General features: G+C 50.3%; 8 protein-coding genes across 8 annotated transcripts; 3 read left to right on the top strand and 5 right to left on the bottom strand.

Moving 5' to 3' along the window:
* Positions 1-3: 3 nt before the first annotated feature.
* Positions 4-477, bottom strand: LDX57_012391 (uncharacterized protein; the record flags this gene model as incomplete). Its single annotated transcript, XM_046094135.1, has 1 exon — positions 4-477. One exon carries the CDS (start codon positions 475-477, stop codon positions 4-6), a length of 474 nt encoding a protein of 157 aa, XP_045950114.1.
* A 346-nt stretch (positions 478-823) lies between these two features.
* Positions 824-2402, top strand: ARP4 (actin family protein; the record flags this gene model as incomplete). The annotated part of the gene is made up of 3 exons (XM_046094134.1): positions 824-866; positions 960-1458; positions 1526-2402. The coding sequence occupies 3 exons, from the start codon at positions 824-826 to the stop codon at positions 2400-2402; spliced, it is 1419 nt and encodes a 472-aa protein (XP_045950113.1).
* A 608-nt stretch (positions 2403-3010) lies between these two features.
* Positions 3011-5000, bottom strand: LDX57_012389 (uncharacterized protein; the record flags this gene model as incomplete). Its single annotated transcript, XM_046094133.1, has 3 exons — positions 3011-4015; positions 4071-4656; positions 4720-5000. The coding sequence occupies 3 exons, from the start codon at positions 4998-5000 to the stop codon at positions 3011-3013; spliced, it is 1872 nt and encodes a 623-aa protein (XP_045950112.1).
* Positions 5001-6117: 1117 nt separating this feature from the next.
* Positions 6118-8158, bottom strand: LDX57_012388 (transcription factor domain-containing protein; the record flags this gene model as incomplete). Its single annotated transcript, XM_046094132.1, has 3 exons — positions 6118-6776; positions 6837-7908; positions 8072-8158. 3 exons carry the CDS (start codon positions 8156-8158, stop codon positions 6118-6120), a joined length of 1818 nt encoding a protein of 605 aa, XP_045950111.1.
* A 737-nt stretch (positions 8159-8895) lies between these two features.
* UNG1 (uracil-DNA glycosylase) lies at positions 8896-10146 on the top strand (the record flags this gene model as incomplete). Its single annotated transcript, XM_046094131.1, has 3 exons — positions 8896-9266; positions 9320-9779; positions 9847-10146. 3 exons carry the CDS (start codon positions 8896-8898, stop codon positions 10144-10146), a joined length of 1131 nt encoding a protein of 376 aa, XP_045950110.1.
* A 443-nt stretch (positions 10147-10589) lies between these two features.
* Positions 10590-12290, bottom strand: pdiA (protein disulfide isomerase PDI1; the record flags this gene model as incomplete). The annotated part of the gene is made up of 4 exons (XM_046094130.1): positions 10590-10941; positions 10991-11430; positions 11489-11867; positions 11917-12290. 4 exons carry the CDS (start codon positions 12288-12290, stop codon positions 10590-10592), a joined length of 1545 nt encoding a protein of 514 aa, XP_045950109.1.
* An 843-nt stretch (positions 12291-13133) lies between these two features.
* On the bottom strand, positions 13134-13715 carry ATG22 (Autophagy protein 22; the record flags this gene model as incomplete). Its single annotated transcript, XM_046094129.1, has 1 exon — positions 13134-13715. One exon carries the CDS (start codon positions 13713-13715, stop codon positions 13134-13136), a length of 582 nt encoding a protein of 193 aa, XP_045950108.1.
* Positions 13716-16313: 2598 nt separating this feature from the next.
* On the top strand, positions 16314-19646 carry RGR1 (mediator of RNA polymerase II transcription subunit 14; the record flags this gene model as incomplete). Its single annotated transcript, XM_046094128.1, has 2 exons — positions 16314-16988; positions 17046-19646. The coding sequence occupies 2 exons, from the start codon at positions 16314-16316 to the stop codon at positions 19644-19646; spliced, it is 3276 nt and encodes a 1091-aa protein (XP_045950107.1).
* Positions 19647-20022: the final 376 nt, after the last annotated feature.

Raw genomic sequence — 20022 nt, 5'->3', positions numbered from 1 at the left:
TCCTTATCTTGTTAGCTTCCATTGCAAGGCGGGATGAGAAACGTGGGCTGAAAACCAATGCGCGGATCCGTACATGTGCCTGTCAACGTCCACGGTTTGTCCTGTATGAGCAGTAAACCGATCACACATCGTTTGAATTCTCTCTGCCTCGAGCTCTTCCGTAGTTGCTGAAGATAGGGCAGACTGGTTCGCCGTATCTGTCGTTTGCCGCGAGGTGGCGGAGAATTCGATACCACCTTTGCGGGCTCGATGGAGCCGTCGCCGGCGAAGGAAGTCGGACGTGGCCGTAGCATCTCGCGGCGTATTTCGTGGGGACTGCGATCGAGATCGGGACCGAGACCGAGGCGCAACTGGGAGTGTGTCGTCTGCGCGATCCTCCGGTATGTCCTCAGCACGGCGTCGTAGGAACTTTCTTTTCTTCGCCGGCGGTCGAAAAAGCGTCCCCGAATCAGGATGGGTGTCTGTATCCATGTCCATGCTTGTATTAGAGAGCTGCGGGGAAATAATCCGCCGGAAGGAAGGGGGTGGTGAGTAGGTTGAAGAGAGAGGGTGAACGGACTCCGGTAGTCTAGCCTAGGTAGAGTAGAGTTAGTTACCTACAGCTGCGGCAAGGCCCGTCCAAGGTTTCCCGCCCGCCGCATCCGCCAAAGGGACTTCAATCATTCCCAACTAATTCACACCGGATAAGTTTCGCCAGTCCTTTCTCCCCGGACTTCCACAACTTTGTGATTGTCGACATAGCCCAAAGCGAATCCGCTGTAAGCTGGAGCCAGCTGCCCGCACTTGAATTGCCCGACCTGTCGCGCCCGCGCGTGTTTTCAACATGAACCCTTCCATTCCACCGTCGACGGCCGAATATGGCGGAGGTAAGTCGCCGCCCATGAGCAGTCATGTGTCTTTGCTTGCATTGCCTGCAATCTTGCGCCATACTCTATGTTAACCATCGCTCTCTCATGTAGATGAGGTCTCTGCCATCGTACTCGACCCCGGATTTTCCACAACCCGCGCAGGCTTTGCGGGTGAAGACACGCCAAAATCTCTGATCCCTTCGTACTACGGGAAATACACCTCCGACGGACAAGAAAAGCTCATCTTCGGTGATGATGTCTTTGTTACTCCGCGCCCTGGTCTGTCCATTCACAATCCGATCGGCAGGGATGGAATTGTGGAGGACTGGGATATGGCGGAGAAAGTATGGGAGTACTCCTTCACGTCGCGACTGACGGGGGCAAGGCCCGGGAATCCTTTCCAGAATGGCCTGAATGATGTCCCGGATGCCGAGCTGCCTACGGAGATGGATGGCGTGGAGGCCGAAGAGAAACCTCTTTCAGATAGTCCTCTCCTGATGTCTGAGTGCGGCTGGAATCCCACCAAAGCGCGAGAGAAAACAATCGAAATTGCTATGGAGAAATGGGGCGCACCGGCCTTTTACCTCGCGAGGAACGGTGTTCTTGCGTCGTAAGTGGCTCTTGACTTCTTGTCTCTCCTTGAAGATTTTTTTTATTCGCTCACGCTTGCATTCTAGCTTTGCTGCCGGCAAGGCGTCCGCCTTGGTGATTGATATAGGCGCTTCAAACATATCGGTAACCCCGGTGCACGATGGCATGATCTTGAAGCGCGGAGTCCAACATTCACCCCTGGGAGGCGATTATATCTCATCGCAGATTCGAGCGTTCTTCAAATCGAACACCCCGCAGCCCATCACCATCACGCCTCACTACCTCATATCCTCCAAGACCGCCGTGGATGCAGGCCAGCCCCCGCAGGCTAAACTCAGGACATTCCCGCCGGAGCAAGCTCCCCACGCTTCCTATCGGGAGCTGCTCGAAGAGCGGACTCTTTCGGAGTTCAAGGAATGTGTGGTCCAGGTGTGGCCAGGCCCCAACAAGCTTCTCGCCGCTGGTCCAAACGGGGTCTCAAACGAAGAAATGGCCAAAAGCAGCCCCGGGCGTCCGTTTGAGTTCCCCGACGGTTATAATCAAGTCTTTGGCGTCGACCGTTATAAGGTGGTTGAGTCCTTGTTCGACGCCAAAGCCGCGATCCATGATCCCGAATCGACGTTCCCCGCTCCGACTCAGGGCCAAACCGTCCCCGAACTTATCAAGAATGCGTTGAACAATGTAGACGTCGACATCCGTCCTCATTTGCTCGCCAATGTTGTCGTGACTGGGGCATCGACCCTACTCTACGGCTTCACTGATCGACTCAACCAGGAGCTCATGCAAACCTACCCCGGCCCACGGGTGAGGATCTCGGCGCCCGGAAACACGGCTGAGCGTAGATTTGGCTCCTGGATCGGTGGCAGCATCCTGGCCAGCTTGGGAACCTTCCATCAAATGTGGATTTCCAAGAAGGAATACGACGAGCATGGTCCCAATATTGTCGAGAAGCGCTGCAAGTAGGGCGGGGGTCTTGTTTTGTTTGACTATATCCATTCTCCACCCATACTTTGTCGTGTCTTGCTTCCTCTGGTAATTGTAGGAGTGGTTTATATGATCCGTACCAATGATGACTCGCGTGTTCTGCCATGCCCCTAGTGGAAATCTTAAACCTGCTTCGGAGCTTCTTAGGTCGAATTTTGTCTTTTTGGCGCTTTATGAAAACAAGGCCTATGTATCCTACAACAGTCTGTATGATTAATGTCTTCAAGTTGTTCTTCTGTGTCTGCAACTGTCATATATAAAGATTCTATTATTGCTATTGCATAACAGCAGTACCTTCACGATGGGTCTGCAATTCAATCGGGCCATTCAGCCCATTGGCAAGCAGGGGTATAAGAGCAAAGATCAACGCTTCAAAGTTCATTCGGCCCCATTCACGCGCAACAAAGAGCTTGAGCCCAGGATTAAACTTATCTGGTAAGAAGCCGAATGGCTTAAACCCGTTCAATTCAACTTGAAAACGGAATTCCCCTGTCTTCCTGGTCATTTGCTCGATCAACAGAACGGCTTGATGGGGAGCGGATTCCGGTCAATGCTTCTTTTTTCTTCCTAGATGTTAGTCAAACGCGCTAATTTTGATGCGCTAGTGAAGGTGGCACCGACGGAAGCGCTGTTATGATTGACTGCGTATCTCCTTCTGGGGAATCAATGTCGTCTTGATGCCTGGAACCGCTAGCCTCTTCGAGTCCCCGAGCTAAGCTTACGGGGTCGGAGAGGACGTGGATTCGAGGAGCCACATCACGCCTTGATTTCAATGAATAAGTGTTCAATGTTTTCGTTTCCTCCTGTAACCAGGCCATCTGCCTCCCCAGGTCTTCGTCGAGGAGGTTCGTCGGTTGGTCGTCAGGGTTGCCAGGACCGTTCGACGACTTGTCCCGAAATCTACTCCACAAATCACCCTTTGTCTGGCAATCCTGACTAGCCATCTTCTCTTGTTGTGGCCGACTCTCCCATGCATCGATCACTCGGTCTCCTTTGAAATACTGCAGGAGTTGCTCTTTCATTGTCTCTCCTCTGGAGGACGCTTGCGCTGTGAGGGGCCTTCTGGACTCGGGTAGCATTGACATATGTTGCTGCTGATCTTTTCTGTTTTTATAGAGACCTTTCAACTGTTCGACGGATGCACTTCGCGCTTTTAGTGTTCTAGAGGGTGCCGTGGAGGGTCGCATTGGTGCTACCCCATCACCTTCGTTTTGGCTTTCCCTCAAAGTGGGTTTGACTTTTGAAAATCGACTGCTTGAGCGTCTCAAATTAGATATTGAAATAATGGAATTTGCGGTGTTAACAAAACCATTCACTGATCTTGACCGGCCCGGCGGTGTTTTATTCCGGTAACAATTGTCAGAGGATTTGGAGGCCCGTAGATTGGGGACACTCTTCTGCAGCATTCGGCGGGGGTCAGTTTGCCTGGGCACTGGTGGCATGTTCGTTGCTACCGGCAGCCCTGGGTCACATGGGAGAGGCTTTTCTGGAATCGAGGGCGTGGAAACTCTGATGGACAGCCCTCTCTCGAAAAGCCGATCCCGAAGCCGTTTGCCTCCAGGAGCAGCATTAGAAGAACGCATCAAGGATACCTATGGGATTGCGTCAGGGTCCGAGGCGTGGCTATAAAAGGGCAAGGCAGCTTACTACTTCCTTCCTGCTTGCCACGCCCACACGGCGTTGCATTTCGGTTATGGTCAGGCCAAGCTGCAAGAGTGCGGACTCGAGGGCAACACCTTTTCGGCGGAGTTTAGAAAAAGCGGCATTCCACCCCTCCGTGTTCGCCAGCATCGCATTGTATACAGCGGTGGTATTGTTAGATAGGGGAGCATTCTGTCTTGCAGAGTCTCCAAGGTACTGCCATAGAGCGCCAACTGCCGCCTTTCCTTTCTGTATATCTTTGAGGGTGTCTCTAACGGATTGTGTAAAGCGATCAACGGCATGCTCAATCATTTCGTTATAGCCTATCATGGCACGGCGGAATTGGCGGTCATTCAGCATCTCGTCGAAGACATCAAGATTCCCAAGTGGGAGATTGAGATACTGGATCCGAGTGCGCACATCAACCTGGATTAGTAGAAAGTCCTCCGTCGTTCTTCCCAAAAACCCATCCATCTCGTCAACATGAGCTTGAAGAATTTTCAAAACCTCCAAATCTGACTTGGCCAGTCGTTTGGTCAAGAGACTAACGCCGAACGACATCTGGGAGATAAGCTTCCAAAAAGGGTGATACCTGTCGACGGTCAGTTTCGTTGGGCATTTCCATGGATAGTTTGGAAGACGGCCGAGTGCTTGCCTTTCGCCGGCCCTCTGGCGCCATTTACGGCCGCAGAGTCGTTCATACTCGGCAGACTCGAGTAGATCCTTGCGGCGGGACTGAGCATCCAGTTCCACTGCCCACTCACTCTGAGCGCCTTCGAGAGCCTCTAGCATGGATTCTTCAAACGGACCCTGAAGCTGGGGAATAGGGTGGGCAGGGGTTCGATCAAGTTGTTTGTTGAATGTACCATGTTCTCGTTCGGATTCTGCACCGGCAAAAGTTGCAGACGGCTCCGGGTCGCTGGATACTGGGGCCATGAAGGGAAACTAGCAGATAGGCAAGGCTATCTACTGTCGCCAGGGTTTCTCCTCTATCCAACTTTCCGGATCCTCTAGGCCTTCCACCTGCGCATACCAAAGCGGACAGGTAATGAAACCAATTACTTTTGCGAAGGCGGACTTTAATTTGGTAGCGCGCATCCAAGATCCATCAGGCTTGGTTACAGCTCAAGTCAATCACATTCCAAGAGTTCTCCTGTCCGACGTGCTTCAAGAAATCATCTGTAGACCTTCACGAAGCAGCAACACGATGCCTAATCGGCTAAGATTGATGCAACACACGACTCAACTTCCAAGGTGAAACACAGAGAGTCAAATGACTCAAAGGCCGAACATGATCTTCAAGAATTTGATCATACAAGAGCGGGAAAGTAGAAAAGAAGGCAATGAGAATTGTGGGGGAGCAAACGAAAAGAAGGAAAGAAGAAATTAGACCAGGAAGATAAAACAAATAAAATTATGATATATGGGTCCCCAAGAACAGGCAAGGAAAGAGGAGAAATCGGCCTAGGAACAATGGGCCTGGGAAGAAAAGCTATGAGTTGGTCGTTGATCGTTGATCGCTTGAGTCGTGGCGTGTCAAGCGAGCGAACCAAGAGTTCGGTCGAGACCAGAGGTCTGATCAGACCTTCAATTTGAAACCCGAGGCCGTGGACGAACCAGATGGGTGGGGAATTTGGAAACGGGAGGGATCCGACCCGGTCAATCAGCAAAGAAGACGAGGACCATGGATGATGATGAAAGGAAGGGGGAGGGGGAAGGGCGGACTCGGAGTCACAAAAGGAACTAACTAACTAACTGAACAGGCCTTAGGCCACATCTTGATGCCTTGACGGAGAGGATTATTTGACTCCGGCACTTCGGACTACGAGGCAAGACACTCTACCTACTCACCCGCCCCCAGGCCATTGACCCGGTTTAGAAGACTCATTTGAGCAAGTTTTGTTCAAGACAATATTAGAATGGTTCCATTCCATGGACCCAAAAAGGCCGGTCCCTGGCCGTGCATTCATATTCTATAACGATCGGCAATTCATTCCGTCCCCACCGATCAGTTCGGGATTGAAGCTTGCTCGTCGAAGTTCCAAGCAGCACGTCACGGATGTGTGTCCGAGAAGAACACAGGATCCCAAAAATTCGTGGGTAAGGATAAGTCCAGAAAGTCTCCAAACAGTATATCAATATCGGCAAATTCGCTGTCGTCGGGCCCCAGAGGCTTGTCAGGGGTGGGTGCGGGTATTGACGGAATGAGAGGCGTGTCGCCGACACGCCCAGTATCTTCATGGGACGAGAGTGCCAAGCATGAAGTGGAATTGTCGGGCTGCTCGGGTGCAGCAGGCATAGCCTGAGATATCCCCTGCGACCTGATGTCCCGACTACTATCAGATTTCACGTTCTGCAGAACCAATGCCCTGCGTCCCAGCCGTGCCATTGCTTCTGCAGAATACCAGCAGCTTCCTATGTCTTCGAGAAGAGAACAGCACGCTTCTAGACTAGCTTTGGCTCGGTCAAAATGAGTGATCAGTTTGCTCGACCGAAACTGCTGGTACGCGACGCCCATGGATAACGCTAGTGCATAAGGGACTATTGGTAGCGGAGGTAGCTCTTGACTACATTCAGTAGCAGCAATGGAGTATATCCGAATCGCTGCGAGGTTCTGGCGAGTATGGGATGGCTCGGAGCTGTCGGCACAATCGGATGGCTTATATCTACAGGACAGAATCCCAACGGCATGATAAAAAAGTTCGAGGAAGCCTGGAATCCATGTAAGCTAGACGGTACATATAGAAATCACACGAACAGGGGTAGGCGCACCGAGCGTAGCAAAATCTACGTCTTCTCGTACGTTGTCACCGATGATGTCTTCAAACGTTGGAAACTCGGTCTCCCAACCCACTGTATGATCCGTGGTTGGCCGATAGAACGAGATCACGCTCGAAAGCAACTCTGTGATAGCAAACCAAACATCAAATGCTCTTCTAGCGTGGGGGGTCTTAGTTTCGGGCTTCTCGATACCAATGTCGCGGTCTGCGAGAAGCACCGGCCGGCCACCTATGGATGCATGCATCTTGTCCAGAGTCCATAGACACCAAAACAAATCCCTGGTCAAAGTGGCCCGATCGGGTCTATCGAGATGTAATCCTATCGTCTGCGCCTGATGGATCGCCTGGCAAAGATGCATGGAGGCGGCTTCTGCTCCTTCATAGCCTTCACAATGCAAAGACATGAGCGCCAAAACGCGGATCCGAGTGATCCGGTCTGATTCAAGCCCGTCATTCATCACGAGAACAAGCCCTTTGTATATCTCGGAGCAAAATTCCCGTGGTGAGAGAAGAGAGCCATTGGTCGCCAGACGAAGGTGGGATATAGCTGCGCTATCTTTCGCCGCAACGAGGCACATAGCTTTCTCTAGGAATACAGACGCCACTCCCGCCGCGTGGGCGCAAGAGAAAGAATCCTTATCAACAAGTGGGAGGATATGGTTGACTTTGGAGAAATAGATCGAAATCAATCCATCTTGGGTTGAGAGGGGAAGGCGCTCGAAGGCCCTTGTTATAGATGCGCATCGATGCTGTAGAAAGGATGCTAGAGTCTGCGATCGGGCTCCTTCATTGCTCTGCGTGGCAGGCGAGTTGATCCAGAGTCCGATCCGGTCACGAAGCTGGTTCTCGGCCGTGACGTCCAATTTCTCCCGAATTGCAGCTTCAGGGTTGAGATCGCCTACGAAACGCTCTGTGTGAAGGGGCTCTGAAGGTATCATTTCAGGCGTCTGCGCACCTCTCTCAGAGTCTGAAGGTATGGCTGATGGTTGCGGAGTAGTTCCATTGTGCTGTCCCCCGGGGCATTGGCTCAGGCCAGTCCCAGTACTCAAATGACGACAGCGCTTCTGTTGAAGGTCGCAGGCATGATTAGCTTTCAAACTTCAGAACACCCTATAAGTAGGACAATCAGGGACACGTAGCCGCGTGCATAGATGAAAGATGTGCACATCAAGGTATCATCAATGCATGAGAGAGGATACGACAGGTAGAAACAAGCTAGAGACCGACCTTTCTTCGCTGACAAGAAGCACATGCGCGAGGGGCTCTAGTCCGACGACGCGCTTGGGGAGTATCAGCAAACCAGGTAAGCTCCATCAAGCCCTCAGGTGCCTACTTGGTCAGGGAGTACCTAGAGTATCAAGAATGGGTTGGTGATAAGTGATAGAATATATACCAAAGGTATAGATCGATGGATACCTTGCCTAGTTTAGTTAGTTACCTTGTAAGCAAACCTCTTAAGGATTTTACTAGTGCATACATATAATACAATATTACCAGGTTGTATACAGGTATATGAATTGACCTAACTACCTAGTAATGTACATCACTTATACATTACATACCTATTGTATACCTAAGATTATCTCGGTCCTGACTGTATGTATGTATGTACCAGTATAATACAGTACAGTTCCTAGGTATCCATAGGTACCTTACACTTACTAACTTACTTTACAAATCATACCGACCGCCTCATGCTCCACCCACCCAAGCTCTTCCTTCACACGCGCGACGCGCGACGCGTACTTGGAACACCTATCACCTTATCTAGGTAATTATCTACCTTATCCAGGCAGCTAGAGTAGCCTAGGTAAGAACCGATTCTCCAGTTCTACCAGTGATCTCCTAGTTACACATCACTACATACCTACCTAATATTCGTCAAAACCTCCGTCGGTCCTCAACCGTGAGTCGTCTACGTCTGCTACAGTCAGTTACTGCACCATTCTTCTGATATCTTGATTGCTTCATCTCCAAATCGCAGAAATCAATCATCAATTCCTCCCGTCAAGCCATCTGTTGCCGCACACGACCACCTGCTTGGAAGCGACATGGCCAGCCCTACAGGTGTCAAACGCAATGCCAATCATTTGACAGCCTCAGCGACTGACTCGAAGAAGCCCAAGGCCAATGGCAGCATCACATCGTTCTTCGGTGCGCCGAAAGCCAAAGTCAAGACGGCTGAATCCAAGTCGTCAACCCCGCCTTCGTCGACCTTCAACAAGCAGAAATGGATAGCGTCGTTAACCCCGGAACAAGCGGAACTCCTTCGGCTCGAGATAGAGACTTTGGACGACAGCTGGCTGGCACAGCTGAAAGATGAACTAGTCACACCAGAGTTTATGGCGTTGAAACAATTCCTTGAGAAAGAAAAGCGGTCTGGGGTTAAAGTCTTCCCGCCGGAGAACGAGATCTATTCATGGTAGGCCCATCCGAAAAGACAAAGATATCAGCACGATGCTCAAAACCCGACAGGTCCCGTCATACACCTCTACACACAGTGAAGGCAGTCATAATCGGCCAAGACCCCTATCACAATCACAACCAGGCCCATGGCTTGGCGTTTTCCGTTCGCCCTCCCACTCCGGCTCCCCCATCTCTCGTCAATATCTACACGGGTATCAAGAATGACTACCCCTCCTTTGAACGGCCGCCGAACAAAGGTGGCTTACTTACCCCATGGGCGGAACGCGGAGTCTTGATGCTTAATACTTGCTTGACGGTTCGCGCGCATCAGGCTGCCAGCCATTCAAACAAAGGGTGGGAACGGCTTACTCAAAAGGCTATCGATATTGTAGCACGTGTGCGATCTCATGGGGTTGTATTTCTTGCCTGGGGAAACCCAGCAGGTAAGCGTGTGTCGAGCATCAACCGACAGAAACATTGCGTGCTACAATCGGTCCATCCTAGTCCGCTAAGCGCGTCTAGAGGCTTTGTAAGTGCCCATTCTCTCGATATCGTTCCTTAGCTTGCATCGTAGTGACCTAATCATGTGAAATCAGTTTGTCAATCAACACTTTAAGAAATGCAATGAATGGCTGGCTGAACGTTATGGGGCTGATGAAGTCATTGATTGGAGTTTGACATCAAATATGAAGACAACATCCCCTTTGGCCGCAATTCAAAGTCCCTCCGTCGTGATTGAGAAGCCAAAGATCCCTATGACGAAAGGAACTGCGCCGATACCGTCCGAGGAAGCAGACGGCGATGAACCACAACTGACCAATACCTTGGACGTTGACGAGTTCGAAGATGACATCGACGCTCTAGAGGCTCTGGCAGCAGCGGATACACGCGATTGAAGGGAAAGAACATTGCGTTGTGCTTGAGTGCTGCAGGTGATGTTGTTACAGCTCATATCAAGGAGGATGTAGGTATCAGCGAGGTCCATGCATGAATACCCGGCTGCAATCATTGGTTCTTGTCCGTTGGCGTTTATTGGGTGTGTAATCACGAAACCTTGACTCGAAAGTCCGCTACTCATCAGCCTCTGGAGTGCGCATAGGAATTTTTCTGTTCCTTTGGAGTTTATCAGTTATTCTCCTTGATTCAATGAGGACATTAGGGGGAGGCCTGGTCAGGAGCCCAAGGTATTGCTTGAAAATGTGCGTGCGCATCTACGGCCGTTAATATGCTTTCGGGGTGTATAGAAGGACCTAGCATGATAGAGAAATACTTTTGTCTGGCAAGACAATTTCAAGTGCATTCAAGTTGAAGATTACAGATCTCGTTAAATAGAACAAGTTTACAATTCATCGTGATCAGCCTTGTCATCAGTGGCGGCAGGAGCCTCAGTCTCGCTAGAAGCGGAAGGGCTTTCGGCGGCCTCGCCGCCTTCCTCGGTGTTGACAAGAGCATCAACCTTATGCTTGCCATTCTCCTTCACGAAGCTGACAAGGTCCTCAACGGTACGCGACCCAGCGTATTCAACAGGGGAATCCTTGCTGCCGGCAGGGTAAAGCTTGATCGTGGGGAAGCCGGTGATCGAATCCGGGACATCGTTGGCCGTGGCATCAATCTTGGCAATAGTGACCTTGGAGGCGAGATCGGGGACGTCGGCATAGAGGCTTGCGAGTTCCTCGTATTTGGGAGCGAGACTAGAAGAATTAGCGACCATCAAGCCTAGTTTCCGGGATGGTTACTCACGCCTTGCAGTGCCCGCACCAGGGCGCGTAGAATTCGAGAAGAACATCCTTCTCGTTATCGATGACAAGCTCCTTGTAGGAATGGGCCACAACAACAGTCACAGGGCTGTCCTGGGTCTCAGGAATTGGCTCGGACTTGATACTGGGCTCGACCTTGCCGTCAAGAACATCCTGAATGAACTTGCCAACATCCTTGGCGGTGATCTCCTTAGACTGGTCATAAGGATACTTGGCCTTCTTCTCGGGGTCTTGGATGGCAAATGCGGGGAACGTCTGAGGATCAAGGTTGAGGTTTCCAGCATGAGCTCCAAACATCTTGGCGTCAATCGTGGCGATGTTAATAAGGCCCTTGTGCTTCTCGGCGATGGGCTTGAATTCCTCTGTAAACTTCTCACGCTCCTCAGCCGTTTCGGCAAAGATGTAGGCGAGGGGAACGCCGGCCTATAAAGTCCAGTCAGCTTATTAAAGCCATCGATAAACACAGAAGGGGACGGCTCACCGTGATATAACTAGAGTAGGTTTCTGGGCCAATCTCACCCACAAGAGGGGTACTGGCAGTCTTCACCCAAGCCAAAACAGCATCCTGCTCGATATCACCTGTGTAGATGGTCTTCTTCTCATCAAAGTCTTTGTAAAGGACGAGCGAGGGTTGCTTGACGCCCTCCGCCTTGGCGATAGCCGCATCGTCGGTAGCGGCGAACAGGTAGTTGTCCCTCTGCGCCTCTGCCAGGGCGTTGAACGCCTCGTTGGCTGCCTTGTCGTCGGATCCAAGGTAACCGATCACAACGATTTTGTCCATGGTCTTGGTATCCTCGAGGTTATCTTCGGTGACGCTGGAAACGGCCGGAAGGGACTGCTTGATCATGTATGAAACGAGACTGACAGGTCAGCATCCTGCCGGGGACAATAAGAGAAGAGATAACTCACGCCTCAGTCTGACGAGCTCCCTGGTAAGGCTTGCTCGAATCAACGCCGCGGAAGATCTTCAGGGTGGGATAGCCCTCTACTCCCTGATCCCGACAAAGGTCTTCCTCTGCGGTGCAGTCAACCTTGACCAAGGGGATATTCTTCTCCTTCAACTGAGTGGCGGCCTCCTCGTATTTGGGCGCCAGAGCCTTGCAGTGTCCACACCATGGTGCAAAGAACTCCGCCAGCACTAGATCATGCTCGTTGACGAAATCGTTGAATGTGTCCTGGGTCAATGATTTCACGTCAGAGGGGGCGTCGGCCTGGGCATCACTGGCAGACACCACAGCCGAAGCGCCCAAGAGACTCAGGGCCCAAGGCGCAAAAGATCGCATCTTGTCGTGTGGATATCACGAATAGCGTGATAAGGATTCAAGAGACTAGAACTGAGAGGTGCCCTATCCTTTCCAAACGGCTTTTAATTGGCAAAGGAGGCAGAGGAAGGTGATTGACGAAGCTATAGAAGCCGGGTGGAGGAGGGAGAAGAGGTGGTAAGAGCAAAGGTGAGAAGGCCCGTTAAGTATTGTATGGGCTGGGGGAGTTGAGGACAGTTTGTTCTTTCTGCTGTTTAGCTAATCTGACTGGTTCATGCTTGAGAGGGGCGGCGCCCGGTAGTCAGTCAGGTACAGCAAGGGAGACTCCCTGGGTACCTAGGCAATACCTACCGAGGGCAGTCTGGTACCTGGCTACCTCCGCTAGATTCCCCTACCCAGGAGGTACTTAGTTGTACCCGTAAAGCAGGTACCTTCCTGAAGAGTATGCCTGCTTATCTAGGTACATATACCTAGGTAGTATCTCAGGTACGTATGTATGTACTGTACCTACCTACTGCCCTATGACACTAGTCTCTTCATGGTAACCAGCTAGGGTGCCTGCCTACTCCGGCGTAGGGCGGTACCACCTTACTGTACCCGGTCCGGTAACGTTTCCGTGGTAACATCCCTTCCATGTAATGTATGTATCTTAATTAATATGATCTTTATTTCTGATCCTCCGTCCAGTTACTACGGAGATGTCTACCAACGGTACATGATTCCGGCTTTCCCAACGTCTTGTCCCTCGGGCCAGGCTTTGATGAAACAGTCAAGTACCTAGACAGACTAGGTCGGACAATGTATGAATTACGACGGTGTATGAGGCATGCGGATCGGTCCTCCCCCCTCCTTCTTTCCTCGTTGTCAATCCTCGGTATGGGCCACAGCCTCTTCTTCATTGTCTGGTTGGTCTTGTGGAATTGTGCCATAGCAAGGTGTGTCCCGTGTGGAGTGGCCCGCCAGTTCAACCGCAAGCGCGTAGGCATCCCGTTTACCTCGATTGACGTCAACGAGAAGCATTAGCGGCAGTGGAAGCAGTATCAACACGGCAAGAAAGGCAAATGCTGGCCGGATCTCACCGTAACGGTCCGTGATTATTCCCACGATAGCGGGCCCGAAAACACTCGAGCCCTTGTCCGTGATAGCATAAAGGGCAAAGAACGCCGTTTCGTAGCCGGGGGGGATGAGCTCTCCAAAAAAGCTTCGACAATATGACGACAAGCCACCCATAACAAGGCCGTAAACAATACCCAAGGGAAACATCTCCCAGGGTTGCTGGAGGCCAAGGTACCCCAAATCCTTGATTGCCGGGATAAACCCCAAGAGACCATAGAGAGGAACGATCTCAAATAAGACGATACATGCAATTATTGTTTGTGAAGCACCCAGTTTGAATATGCTTGACACATAGCGCCAGGAGAATGCCCCGAATACCCCCGCAACCATTGTCACGACATTAATCATGCCCAGTGCTGCAGGCTGCATAGCAAGTTGGGTTTTGGCAAAAAGAACAGCAGTTCCACTGACGGTGGCAATTCCATCGCTCAGGAGAAACCACGCTGCCAAGAACAGTAATATGTCTTTCAGGTGTCGAGTCCGCATAGCAGTGCGACCAAGGGATTTCCAAGCAAAAACCACGTAGCCAATCCAAGAGCGGTCTTGCTTCCCTTCATCGTGCGGAAGAGGAGGCCCTGGACGTGGACGAAGCCAAACTGCGGCGGGAATGGTGAAGATAAACCACCAAAATCCGATGAGAAAGAGGACAAGTCGCAGAGAAAAGGTGGTTTGTTTTGTAGCAACGACAACCAGGATGCAAATTAATTGTAGTATCACAGAGCCAATATATCCGATCCCTATTCCATAGGATGATATCTTAGTCGAGAGCTCTAATTCCTGCGATGTATCCACGGGCAATGGTTGATAACTCTCCAAGCTATGAGGATTTAGCTCGTGTTGACTGGGTTGGAGAAGCGGTGTGGTCACGTCAATATCATCCGGACAATCACTATTCTGAATAGAGCTGTTCCCTCTCGTTGAGGTGTAAGAGACACCTGCACCGACATTTCGAAGCACAGAAGAATGATGGCGGACTAGCAGGGGTAAAAAGGAATTCAAAAGAACAAACGATGCTCCGAAACAAGTATTTGCCACTACTCCGAACAGACCACCGACTATGTAAAACCCTGGCACAACTCCAAGGAACAGCATCGTCGTCAAGGATCCAATGAAAGCAAATGTAACCAAGAATGTTTTGCGATAGCTTCCATGGTCTGCAGCACCGGACATAGATATGATCAGCAGAGCCTGCACGAAGACACTCAAAGAAAATGTGTACATAGCAAAGCTTGCCGTATTGATTTCGACACCGAGAATCCTTACAATGCATTGGCCAGCGGCTGGAGTTTCGTGGCTCTCACTCGCATCGGTACTGACATTATAACTCCACGAGTCAAATAGAGATGGTTGCCGCGGGGGTTGCCAATCCACACATGGCGTCACCTTGTCTGATAGGAGAACACCACGGTCACGAGCCATTTGCTCTAGTGTGATGGGGAGGAACGACCCTACGTTATGATTAGCCTCGACCTGCGTCAGCCTGCTTTAAACTTGTGAGGGTATACCCATTGCGCACACCGCAAAGACTTCAGCTGCCCAGCTGTAACTAAGCCATCCAGCAAGCTCTCTATTGCTTGTCGGTCGTGTGTCATCACCAGGATATCGAGAACGCGAGGTTGTTTCGGCGCTTTCATTTTCCCACATCTTGAATCTCTTCAATCGATCCTTGCTTTCATATCATAGGACCGGAATTCTAGCCTGTGTGTCGGAAAGACGAAAGGACCGGATCGTCCGTGTAAACGCTGTGGAGCAGTGGCAAGTCAATTATTTAGTCGATCGGCCGCAAATAACTAGAAGGAAAGGGACGATGGGCAAGATAAATAGATAGCTCCACGACACTCCGTTCATGTAGCCGAACAGATAGAGATCCTATAACTGAAAAGGGATGCAGGTAGCAGGGAGCTTAGCTTATCTTTAGGCCTTGTGACAGTGGAAAGCATGACGACTAGTACCTGGTATGATCTACGCTTTAGTGGGAACAGATCATGGGGCCTCGGTGAAATATCACCGTAATATAATACATACATTACATCAGGAAGAACCTAGGTAAGATACCTTGGGTAATTTATACTTTGTATTGTATGTATGTATGTATATATGTACCGTACCGTATATACAAATTCCTACTTATCATACGGTAACTACTGGGTACGCCATGCTGTAAGCAGGCATCAAGGCATGCACAATCAGCCACTGAGGCTGACAACCCCGGGGCTCGTGCATTTGCGTCGCATCCATCCGCGGCGGGCTTCATTCATCATTATTGATTTCATTGTCCAACAAGGTTTCTTCTGACATCACAGACGCTCCTTATGAATGAGTCCTCCCTAATACTTTGCAGACAGGGAACTGACTTCCATTCATGTTTTGTTATACTGCAACAAACATATTAATATCATTCAAGCTCCCTCCGCCTTCGTTCTCTAGTAATCCCCTTCCATACCTCCGGGGATCTTGAAGGTGCAAAGCTCAGCCTCTATTGCATTTTCTAGGTTTGGAATCAAGACAAGGGAGAGAAGAAACCTGCTTCACCTTGCTTCGACTTTCAGCTCAGTTTCAAATCACTGCCACTGCTAATATTATTTCCACGAAGAGATTTCTTTTCGCCTTCCAATTCATTGTACTTCGTATCTGCGACAACACATCTACATACTTTTTCACGAGGACACAAGGCAGTCGGCATTGTACTACTTTCGAACGATACCTCAGACAAACCCCTCATCTCAACGGAGCCGATTGTTCGCGCCCACTGACAGACATATGGCACCACACTGAACCTCTTAGAGCCAAGCGTGTGCCATCGGCTGTCTTCCTTGCCCCAGCGCCGGATTCGGGGGATTTGATCTCAAAACCTGTGCAGGCTGTGAAAGAAGGAGGGAGGGCCATTGGATAGTTGCGAGCGCGAGCCTAGATATGCCGGGTGTCATCATGGACAATGCCAGAATCGTTGGATCTGAGCAGGGCACGGACGCTATGAATGGCATGTCCACCTCTCCTGGTGGCAGCAGTCAAGGCTTGGTGTCCGTTGGTACAAATAAGAGTCCTGTTTATACGAACGGAGTGTCTCAGAAAATAGACTATGGAAACCAGGAGCACAGGCCGACGTCAACCAAACTTGCTTTGAGGATGAATGACAGGGTCCCGGAGTTGCCACACATAACTCAAGGCTTTTTCCCATTCTCAACTTTGGTCAATAGATCTGTGCAGCAGTGCTGGAACGATCTATCTGATTTAATCACAGACTTGGCCGATATCCAGATTCCGCCTACCGATGTTTCGTTCCACCCCGCCAATGGAAAATCATCGGGCAACCAGTCTTCTGAAAACATACAGAAGAAACTCCGCGTTCTAAACTTTGCTCATGCGAAGCGAGCTGAATTCATTAAACTCCTCGTTCTCTCTCAATGGAGCCGACAAGCGGCCGATGTCAGTAAGCTAATCGACCTACAAAGTTTTATTCGCACTCGTCACCAATCCTACGTATCTGCTTTGCAATGGATCGGAGATCTGAAACGGAACCTCGTCCAAGCCCAAGTGGCAAATCCGGATTTGAAAACGGCGTTGGAAGTCTTGTCCAAGGCCAAAATCATGTCAATGCCAGATGTGCGTTTCATCCCCATCCCTAAGATTGAAAGTATATCCTAATTCGTGGTCATATAGTTTGGCTACAAACCCCCAAGGTCTTTGACGGCTAAGGGCACTCTTAAAAAATTAAGGAAGATCGACAGAATCCTTAGCGCGCGACTGGCATTACGTGAAACGATCCCCCGATCCTTTCAAACTTATCATGTTCATGATGGCCGTGTCACTTTCGTTGTACCCGGCGAGTTCGAGCTCGATCTTTCGATAGGGGAAGCAAACGAACTCTCTCAATTCTATTTTGTTGATATTCGCTTTCTTTTCCACCCGTCGGCTTCCGTTCCACAGGGCCGAATGTTCAACGACCTCGAGATTAAAATCAACGACACGCTTAAGCATGGTGGTTTGACTGGGTGCTTTGATCTGTTGCACAGTCTGGTCCTGACTAACAAGATCAACATTCTGTTCAAACAAGCTCTTGAATTAGCAAGAGGTCTCTGGTCAAATGTTTTACGCGTTGAATTGCTGCACAGAACGCTAGTTGTGCATTATTGGGCTCTCAAGCCTGGAACTAAGAGCTGGCTTGAACTGGGAGTTAAGAGTGGTCGTCTACGCGGTCTAGGCCATAGCCATGGTGTTCCATATTTGGGACTACGCTGGTTACGGGATGGACAGGAGGTTGATAGTACTGATGTTGGTTTCGACACCGTGAACCTCTCTCTGGAAAGTGTCCTCCGAAGCGTCATTGCCCTGCACACGTCCCATATCTTGTTTGCCGCGCATAACATTCTGAGCCAGAGTTTCTTGTTCGCAGCTGGGGTACTCAGTTTACAAACCCGGCTGACTGGAGTTGAGCCTGGGGAATGCCAACTCGATGTTCAGCTCACTCCCACAAGATATCTCCGAGTCTCGATCGAGCCTATGTCGGGGGCAACAATTTTATCGGCTCGCCCTAGTGCTCTTGAGCGGCCAGAAGGCGAAAGAGGCGTCGAAACATCTTCGGCAGATGACATCGTTTCCCGCGTGTCTCGACTACGTTGCATTGCAGCTATAGAAGAGACCGAAGCACATGTTAAAATGCTTGGTTTCGAGTCCGTCAACCCCAGGGGGCTTAAACTTGACGTGCGAAGGGTGTTCCCGGCCAACGTTATGCGGTTTTCGTTCTTTTCGCACCCATTCTGGGAGCGTAACTGGATTGTGGCGGTCACAAGTAGCATGGATGGCGATAACTGGTGGGTAATTCAACTTCCGCCACCGACGTTGGGAGACGAGCATCCATTACACCCCACTGGAACACTGGACCAGTCTATACCTCACACTGCCCAGATCATTGGCAGTGCACTTGTGCCCATGCAGGAGCGCATCAGCTATACAGCATTCGCAGACATAGGGCATTCTCTTTCTGGTATCCTGGCTATATATGCCAATGCGCGCTATATGACTGATTTGCAGTCTTCCCCTTTCTATCCACCTTTGCATAAATTGGTGTTAGGGCCAGATCTTCGAGTTCCAGACCTTTTCATTCGGTACAATTCCGCGACCCTCCCATTACCTTACCAACTAGCGTTACCTGGTGGATCAAAGACAAAGGGCCTGATTAAAGACACGATCCGCCTTGCTTTCCGTGGGGTCGAACCCCATAGCAAAGTTGCCATAATGGTGGCCTACGGCAATTTACTTATCCCTGCAAAGGCTTTCAGTTTATTGAGCGCGAAGTGGGATCGCTCGCTCGCCTTTTCGAGGCGAGACCGCGGCTTTGCTATTCGCCTTCTTGCTCCACCTGGCCGTCCTGTGATAAATAGCCTGATGGAAAATTTGCAGCGACTCGAATGTGTTCTATCAGTTTTTGAGACTCTTCAATGCAAGAAAATGGAACCACAATCCTTGTCATTGTCGCGAATTGCTTTCGCATATGGCCCAGAACGCAGTCTGTCTTCCCACATTGATATTGAAACTCTTCCTCGCAAGGGACTGGATTCATCTCAACCGCATCCCCTGTTTCATTTGCGCCTGAACATAACCTTTGCCTATTCGAATCCCCATCGCCGTATTCAAGGGTCTCTGACATCTATCTTGAATCATTCTTCTGCCGACACCAGCCTCGATACTCTCACCGAACTTCTCTCACTCACGCTTCCCGTGATGCAAGCATTCGACCGAATCATGCTCAATCAATCTTACAGAGAGCACCTAAAGATGCAGGTGATTGTCCGCAATGCGAAAACGTACATCATCCACTATCCGAACCAGAATCTCCGCTTCCAATTAAGAGCTGGCCAATACAAAGAACAAATGATCTGGATCCTTCAATGCACGAGCAGTCCGCAGGGCCTCTTGTCCAAAAAGTTACCTGACTCGGATTTCCAAAGTAGCCTCTTCAATTCCAAGGGAGACGGTTGGAGAGGGCTCGGTAGCGGAGTTGTTGCCGAGGTTGAAAAGGTCGGAAATCTAATATTGGAGCTTGACAAGTGTCTTACCGGCGGTCAAAACGATATGGCATCTAGTCTTGTTACTCATTCTGCTACGGGCGATTCGACACGTACCCAGGCGGATTCCCGTCTGACAGGAACCGGTCCAGCAATGAGGGATGTGCCCCCGGCCAGGATGAGCAACAAGAATGGATCACCAGATACCGACGCTGTCTCTGGGTCACATAATGAGGATGTGATCATGATTGATTAAGGCATGGCTCTTTTTGTCCCTGTCCCAAGCTGTTTTTTGTGTGCCCCAGGCACTCGTTGTCCTCCGGGAGGATGGGCACATGTAACTCTTAAGTGTTTGTCAAATAGTATCTCTTCTAATGTCACGCACATGGTGGGCTTGCTGCATGTTGCATGTTGCATGTTGCACCTTTTGGAGTTCCTCCCCATTCCACCTCAGCGATGCGTATCGTTGGATGTGTATAAATCAATATATATAATTCAAAAACAGGGTGGAAAGCCTTGTGAAGTCGATAAAAACTCAAGATTTTGTGATAACTAAATCAAGAACCCCAGGAATCGATCCGAGGATGTCCAATTTGACATGTCAAAGTTCGCCGGTGAACGCCAAGCTTGCT

Source organism: Aspergillus melleus (assembly GCF_016097325.1).
Source record: "Aspergillus melleus strain CBS 546.65 chromosome Unknown contig8, whole genome shotgun sequence".
Lineage (NCBI taxonomy): Eukaryota > Fungi > Ascomycota > Eurotiomycetes > Eurotiales > Aspergillaceae > Aspergillus > Aspergillus melleus.
The sequence above is the reverse complement of the archived record's forward strand: the minus strand, read 5'-3'. Positions and strand labels throughout refer to the sequence as shown.